The sequence below is a fragment of the Galeopterus variegatus genome, unplaced genomic scaffold, assembly GCF_000696425.1.
Source record: "Galeopterus variegatus unplaced genomic scaffold, G_variegatus-3.0.2 Scaffold2572, whole genome shotgun sequence".
NCBI lineage: Eukaryota > Metazoa > Chordata > Mammalia > Dermoptera > Cynocephalidae > Galeopterus > Galeopterus variegatus.
In genome coordinates, this window is record NW_007728683.1 from 109,723 (window position 1) to 118,119 (window position 8,397).

The 8,397-nt window shown below is 45.7% G+C and overlaps 1 protein-coding gene across 1 annotated transcript in view; it reads right to left on the bottom strand.

Annotated features, from left to right (window-relative positions):
* Positions 1-8,397, bottom strand: part of RUVBL1 (RuvB-like AAA ATPase 1) — a 44,135-nt gene that overhangs the window by 13,742 nt on the left and 21,996 nt on the right. Inside the window, exons 4-8 of the mRNA XM_008582329.1 lie at positions 8,080-8,231; positions 4,857-4,946; positions 3,886-4,035; positions 2,104-2,167; positions 711-909 (exon numbers count right to left, since the gene is read on the bottom strand). Coding sequence (XP_008580551.1) covers positions 711-909; positions 2,104-2,167; positions 3,886-4,035; positions 4,857-4,946; positions 8,080-8,231 — 655 coding nt within the window. The remainder of the gene's footprint in view (positions 1-710; positions 910-2,103; positions 2,168-3,885; positions 4,036-4,856; positions 4,947-8,079; positions 8,232-8,397) is intronic.

The window sequence follows — 8,397 nt, forward strand, 5'->3', positions numbered from 1 at the left end:
ACCAAGTGCTGGGAACACTGACACTGGGCTTGAGAGCTGGGAAGACGGTGTGTTCTCTGGGATTCATGGGCCTAGACAGTACTTAGGAGAAAAAGGAACCCCAGAGCAAAGTCCCCTGTCCCAGCTCTGGACCCATCTTGGCAGGGTGAGCACCACATGAGCATTCGCTCACCCTCCAGGGTAACATCTGCCCTTCTCAAAAGCAGGCCTAAGAGGTGGGAAGGAGGGGCAGGGATGGAAAGGCACCAGTGTAGCTCGGAGGTCTCGGACAGAAAGTGCTGGTTTTGTTATCAGAAAGACCTGAGTTCTTACCCTATCTTTACGAAAAGGGGGAAATGCCATTGTGTTTCCTCATTTGAAGGATGAAGCCAGTGTAATACCAACCTCAGAGCTCATGAGGATGGAAGGAGCTCACATGTCTGCTGCCGTCCAAGGCCAGCCCTGTCCAATTGAACAACCACATCACAGTGCCACCCTGCCAACCCAAAGACCACATGGACACCCTCAGTCAGCAGCAGGGGGCTGCTGCCCCTGGTGACTGATGGAACGAGGCAGAAGGCAAGCCACTGTTGCATGTTTTCTCACACAGTCAACAGACCTCCCTTCATCCCCAGCCCGACTCATGATGTTATGGGTGGAGAGATCCTGAGGAGCAAATGAGCCCAGATGGATGGTGGAAAAGCTTCATGGCAGGTAGGCAGCCACCCTACCTGATGACACAGTTGCCTCGGTTAGATGCAAAGATGACGATGGGGGCAATAGAAGACTCCAGGGCCCGGTGCAGATAGGTGAAGCACTCAATGTCCAGCATGTGGACCTCATCCACAAACAGCACGCCTGGGACCAGCTCGGCGACTCCCTGGTCGATGTACTTGTTCACCACCTTGTTGATCTCCCCTCGCAGTTTGTCTAGGAGATGCAAGAGTGGCAGGCAAGGCTAGCATCAGGCCAGGAGAGACTGTCACCTTTTCTCTCCCCCCACATCCCTTGCAGCCTGGTTTTCCTACTAGCTATGAGACCCCAGGCAGGGTATGTCCCCATTCCAGGCTTTAGTATCATCATCTGAAGATAGGGATAATCAAACCCAAAGGTCACACAGTTGGCACCTTCCCCTGAAGATGTGTTTGATTGAATGTGCAAAATGGCTTTGAGGGTGCTTTGCATGGGAACGCCTCTGCCGGGCACACTCCCCACCATGCCATATTATCGCACACCCACCCAGTCTACCTCCCTGCCTCATCTCAGAGAAGCTGGAGTTTGAGAGCCCTGGGTGAAATGAGTTTTAATATGCAAATTTTCCTGTTGGGTGTTCAGTAAACGACCCTTTCTTTCGGCTGTGCATGGCAATGCTTAGGTTAATTAACTTTCAATCAAGTGCCTGGACTAAGGAACAGGGTATGTTTAGAATCCTCTCTGGGCAGAAATCAGAGAGTAATGAAAGGCTCTGAAGAAAGCCCAATCTCAGAGCTCCTAGAGGTCACAGTTCTCACTTTCCAAACCTGCTCCTGCACTATTATGAGAAAGAAGCTGTTCAAAAACAGAACAGGGATATTTGATGCAGCATCTTCCACCAAAGTCATTAGGCAAGGATTGTCAAGAGGACGCACACTAAAAATGGTGTTAAAAGGCAGAAACTGCACTTGATGACTCTAATAGAAATGCCTCATATTACTCAACTAGCTAAAACTTTAAACATAACAGTTGCTTTAATGTTTAACATTTTAAGGTAACAAAGATGTAGGTGGTAATTAGAAAAAAGGACATAAAAGTTGGGAAGATAAGCAGGGTAAATGAAAGTCCACCAGCGAGTAGCAGCATGGCCTGCAGAGTGCCCAGGAAAGAGTCACCTGCAGAGCTGAAGCCACACAAATCCTCATTTCTGGGGCCTCAAACTGACTGCCAGGGGGCCAGAGAACACACAGTATGCTGTATGGCTGTCAAAACGCAGCCAGAGACTGGGGATAGAGCCAAGCCCTGCACTAAGAGGACGGAGGAACCTGTCCTGAGGCGTCTCCTCAGTTAGGGGATGCACTCCCACAGCACATCAGAATCCAGGGCCCTCCAGCTCTTCTCCTTGTTCACAGGACTTGCTATTTCTCTTACCTGTGATTTCTGTCTTCTTTGGCTTCATCAACTGGCCCATCATGGACAGGATATCTTGTCCCCCCTGCATAAGAGAAGACTTACAGAGTCAGTCTTGCTTTCTAAGGCAGCTGCAAAAGCCTCATTCCCTTGCAGCCTACCAGTTCCTACTGTCAACTCGACTTAGGAGTCCTGAGGTGTGGAGACTCCAACACTTCCCAAGAAAGCTTGAGGAGCTTCTAAACACAGAGGAATTTTTAGAGGTTCCCTTTTACCTGTGAGAATCAAACAAAACCCTTTCACAGGAGGGATAAGCTCTGTGGGGCCTGCCTCAGCCTTCTTCTCCAGCCCTATCTTTCCAATCCCTTATTCCTTGATTAGCCAGAGAGGACTATAAAACCCTTCCCTGGATATCTCCAAGCTCTTTTATCCATCTGCCAGGAATGCCACTCTTTCCTGGGAAGCTCCCAGTCAACCATTAAAGTTCAAGTCAAATGTCTTCTAGGGGCATCTGACCCCAACCAGGCTCATGCCCCCTTCCAATGTTCCCACTCCTTTGGGAACAGATAGACTGTCAGAATAAGTATAAGGATGTACCAGAATTACATTCTCAGGTCTCCTCTCACAAGTTTTGGCCACAGGGGCACATTAGCCTAGTCTTTGACCTGGAGCTGCTAAGCTAGTGAGCCTGAGCCTGCAGAATGGCCGACTCGACGGCAGGCTTACCATACACCTGCATCCTCCTGCCAGCTCCTCCTAACAGTGTGGTCAGCAAGAGAGAGAGGCTGGTCTTTTGTTATTCAGCATTTAGTGATCACTGTTGGTTATCAGCCCTGGGACATAGAGGTGCTCACTAAATGTTGAACAGTTAAAGGTCGCACGTGTTTCCTGAGTACGTAACAACATGATCCTCAAAACAGCCTTGCTAGGTAGAAAGAAACTCAAAATCAGAAATCCCTAAATCACAGAAAACCCAGAGACCCAAAGTAACAAATGAGCCAATCTAGTTAGTGATGGAGTGACACAGTGCCTAACTTCTGACTCCTAGCCCAGCATTCTTCCCAAGTCAAAGGCACCAAGGAGGTCAGTTTGGGGATAGCCATTCCACCTAATGAGGGGACGTATTGGTCCAAGATGAGTTATCAGCAATCTCTTGACCAAAGCTCCAAAAGACAAAACACCCAAGGATCAAACTTCAAGCCAGAAATCCCATTATTCCCCGCTAGGGAAGAGGTGGCCTCTTTTAGGATGAAGATGCACCAAACTGAAAGACCAGCAGCATTTCCCCAGAAATGTCATGAAGTGATAACGTACCTTCCTACATTAGTCAAGACAAAAAGTATCCGCCTTCTACTCGGCATGAGGAACAGACAACAGTTCCAGCTCAAAGCTAAAAAACTGGGGATTTTGTTAAACAGAGGGAAAGATACTGCTTTGTCAGGCTTCCTGAAATCCTGTAAAGGGCTCATAGAACACTCCTGCCCTCCTGCCATTAACACCCACAGAATCCCTGGCATGAGCCCACTGCTGGAGAGAAGCCACAGAGGAAGCTGGCTAACTCAGGGCCAGAGGCTTGGCTGGGATGAGAAACAATACACATGAAATCATCTGTGACTACGGCATTTGAATTGGAACAAAGGAGTCCCTCATAGCTTATGTTGATGTTAATTGCTGAACATTACAGATAGAAAAGGACCGTCTGCCTCAAGAACTGGCAGCAAGACTCTGACAATTCATTCCCAGAGCTCCCGTGCACATGCAGAAGGTCTAGTGTGCCAGGCCATCCAGGCATTGAGGCAGTACCTGGGGCCGTGCGTTAGCCACATCCAAGTCATGCAAGGTCACATCCTGGATGATTTCTTTCTTCTTATGCACATCCCCCTTTGGCAAGGGAACATACTCTTCAGCTTCAAGATCAAATTCTGTGGCATAGGTATCACACCGGCCCTGCCTCTACAAAAAGAGGGAAACATGAGTGCCTGGTGAGTTTTCACTACCAAGTCCCCAAATGGCACCCTTGCTAAGTGAGATAAAAGTCTTAGTTCCCAACTGTGAGCCTGACAGCCTACTTGACAAACTCCAAATATGCCCCACTCCTCTGCTGCCAAGAAAAGGAAGCTATCTGCTCATCACTGGGCTCCAAAAACTTGGTTGAAAAACACCTGATACTTTCCCCAAGAATCTTCTTTCCTCTCTCTTTTTTTTAACTGTATGCAATTCCTGATAAAGGGCAAATCCAGTAGAATAACTGGAGATGGAGGGAGCTGTTCAGACTCTTTTGTAGGTGGGTGATTTATTGTATGATATGAAGTATTATGCTCATCCATTAAACAGTGAGGAACGCTGTACAGGACACTGAACATCAGATATAAAGAGAATGCCAACTAATGCAGCATTCCTTCCCATGTGCATATATCTTGGGAAGAAAATACCAAAGAGATAAAAGGAAGATTAAATACACTGCACATTTCAATTTGAAAATGATTCCAGTTGCTTTGGTTTCTCACCCCACCCTCCCCCTCTAAACAGGTTTTAGTGTATTTCTAACAGACTGTCTGTTTTAATCACGAGAAGGTTAAACAGTGAAGACAAAGGAAAAGCAAACTTTATTATACAGAAAGGGACAACTGCTGACCTACCGTCAGCATCGCACCAGACACCAGCCCCCCTTCCCACACACCCTGTACCCTCTGAAGAAAGCAACTCCCTCATCACCTAGGTCTCCCCATGGCAAACACATAGGGGACAGTGCTTTGTTCCAAGGAAAGCATTACCTTCACAGCCCCACTGTTGGCTTCAATGTAAATCACATCTCCAGCCTCTACTCGCTCTTTCTGCAAACTTTCAAAAATACTGGGGTCCAGCTAAAAAATAAAAAAAGGTGAATAAGAGAACTGTAATATTTATCCTATTTCTTTCTGACACACTCGAAGGCAACTTTCCATGAGACCTGAGGTTTAGCAACTGTATGGAGAGAGCCTCGCACGTGCGCATGTGTGTTAGAATGTACGGGAGTGTGAATGTGTGAGTGTGTTATGAGAGGTTGGACTGGCAGGTTGAGAGCACCAGGGAGAGAGGAAGACGAGCGTGCCTGCGTGCCTGCATGACAGACACAAGAGACGGGCAGGGGTGACACTTCCTCTTCTCCTTCCCTTGACTCCAGAGGTGTAAACTGGCAACAGGGCTTTTAAAAGTATGGCTCTGGCTGCCTTCAGATGGGACCCACACTGTCCGTGGGACAGCAGGCCCTAACGCCCCTCTGGAGGTGTATATCCCTGCTTCACTCCACGCTCCTCACCTCAGATGAAGCATCTGCCAGGAAGCACCTGCCAGCGCCTGCGTTCTAGTCTCAAGGCTGGCATTTTGCAGGACTTATGATTCTGGACAAGGTTCNGCGCCTGCGTTCTAGTCTCAAGGCTGGCATTTTGCAGGACTTATGATTCTGGACAAGGTTCCCTGAGCCTCAGTTTCCACATGTAGATAACAGCACCCAGGTGCAATCACAGATGTATAAAATTGAAAGGGAAACATAAACCAGGATCTTTCCCAAGACTTTTGATTCAAATCCCAGTGTTTGCACACTCAGGTCTGCCTGTTTATATCACAAGGAAAGGAAATTAGCACCTTTTGGAAATTGTTTTCCTCCAGATCATCCAGATTCAGACTGTCCTCAGTGATTAATATTCTAGGACAGCAACCTTTGTAAGGACTCAGTATTTAGACATAAATTTCTCTAGGTTAAACTTCAAGGAGAGCTACATTATATAATATGGTGGTGGTGGAAAGAAACTTGGGCTTTGTCCCAAACAAAATTAAAGAATAAAAACCTAGGGCTCAGTAAATGAAGACATACAAAAGAACACACATCGTATGATTCCATTTATATGAAACGTCCCAAAAAAGGCAAGTCAATAGAAACAGAAAGTACATTCGTGATTGCCCAGGGCTATGGGTGGGAATGGGGACTGACTGTAAATAGGCATGGGATTTCCTTTGGGGGTGATAAAAATGTTCTAAGATTAGATTGTGGTGAGGGCTGTACAACTGTGTAAAAACATTAAAATTCTTTGAACTGTACACCTAAAAGTGGGTGAATGTTATTCAAAATTATATCTCAATAAAACTGTACAAAACCACCACCACAGCAGCAAACCCTCTCACTGGCTGGGTAGGGAGCAGTGCTTGGTAAGCCCCCAGGGGCAGGGCCTGGTAGAAGGGAGGCACGTATTACTAGTAGTATTCTCCTTGGTAGGACTCATAAGCCTCTTTCATATTTAAATATCCATCAAGTATTTGAGCTCCTTTTATCCAAATATCTTGTACATATGCTAAAAGTATCTAGCAATATTCATTTTGGAAGAAAAATTTCATCTTCTCCCTTATGTTATTTTCTTAAAGAAACTATGCAAAGCAGCCTTATGGATGGCTAATATTTAAACTGCATGTCTATTTTATCTATTCCACATTGGAGAGTATATTGGTTAATTTCCCAAATGAATTGACTGAAGATGTAATTACTGGAAAGGTGGCAGATCCTAGTAAGACATCGAATTAATACAGAATGGAAGTGATGAGGGGGAGGTATAAAAGATATATTTACAGAGGCAAGCTCCTGAAATGGAAACCCCGTTAGGAAAAGAAAAATGGCCCTGTGAAGAGGTGACGTTTTTATGATCTCCATAAAGCAGTGACCAAGAAACAACCTTACAGAATCAAAGAACCATAAAATCGTAGAATGGAGTAAAGATAGAGAAATTATATGGTCGATCTACCACAGTTTATAAATGAGAAAACTGAGTCCCAGAGAGCTCAACTGACTTTCAAAGGTCACACAGCAAGTTGGAGGGCAGACAGCACTTGATGGTCAGGACTTAGCTCAGCCCCTTAACTAGCTGTGTGACCCTAGGTAACTGCTAACCTCCTTATGAGCCTCAGTTCTTTTATCTGTAAAATGAGGGAAATTACACATACACACACATAAAGTTATAAATGACAATAAATGAATATTTATTGAAGCACTTAGCCCAGGGCCTGGCACATACAATAAATGAGAGCTATACTGATAATGTTATTTATTATTATTATTAATAATAATAATAAGGTAAATCCTACAGTCCAGATTGTCCCATTTCTCTAACTAAAGACTCTCACACTAACACGTAACAGCTACTCATTAGGTAACTAGGTGTCACACTCAAAGCAACAAGTTTTATCCTCATAACCCTCTGAGACGGGCAGTTACTATTCCCATTTAACACGAGATTACTGCTCAGAGACCAGGTCACTTGCCTAATCCCACACAGCTATACATAGCAGAGCCAGGATTCCCTTTAGCACTTTGACTCCAAAATTCATGCTCTTTTCCTAGGTGCCCTGCTGCCTGCATCCTACAGGTTATAGGCCAGGAGTCTGAGGCGGGTCTTCGAGGGCTAGCCAGTGTCGTGGTCATGGCCTCTCCACAAAGCCCTGGCCTGAGCAGAACCAACCACTGAAGTGCCTACAGATTTCTAGCCCCTGACACACAGGAGCTGCAGTCAGGATTCTGCATTTGCCACTGGGAAGTCCATCCATCATCTGTTACACAACTCTCACGAGATTATTCAGTGCTGCTTCTTTCTGTGAAGAGGAGCACTGATAACTGGAAAAATTAATGCCCTGGTTCAGAGGAAGGCCCAGGGCCTTTGACTCATGGCCATAATATGGGATACAGGATGGAAGAGATAGTTTCTTGACTTAACCACACAGCTCACACTTTAACACACACAATTTCCTAGAAGTAAATAAGAAAAGTAAGAGCTATCTTCATGAGTCTCCTTACATAAAAGCCCTATACTAGGTACTGCTTTAGACACAGACTAGCCTCAAACAGTCCTGTGAAGTATCGTCACTCACAGTGCACAGATAAGGAAATTGGGACACAGAGAGGTTATGCCACCCACCCAAAGCCACAGAGCACTGAGAGATTCAAGAGAAAAGAGCCCACAAACATGTACTCACTTTCAGCTGTTTGGTTCCTTTGGCTGTTTTGAGTCCTATGATCACATGGCTAATGGTTTTGCCATAGCCTCCCATGGGGTTCTCTGTCTCACACGGAGTTAGCTCTGTGACTTCACCTTCATAAACTTCCTTGGTTTCCTTTATCCGCAGCCCTGGAAGAGATGACAGATGGGCCATGGTGAGAAGCAGAATCCTCTCACATCTCTCTCTCTTCTTTGTGCACATGTGCACACACACGTGTTCTTTAATAGCCTTTTTAGCCCCAAACTTCCATGTCACAAGAACTGACAACTTAAAATTGATAATGTATGTTCGAGG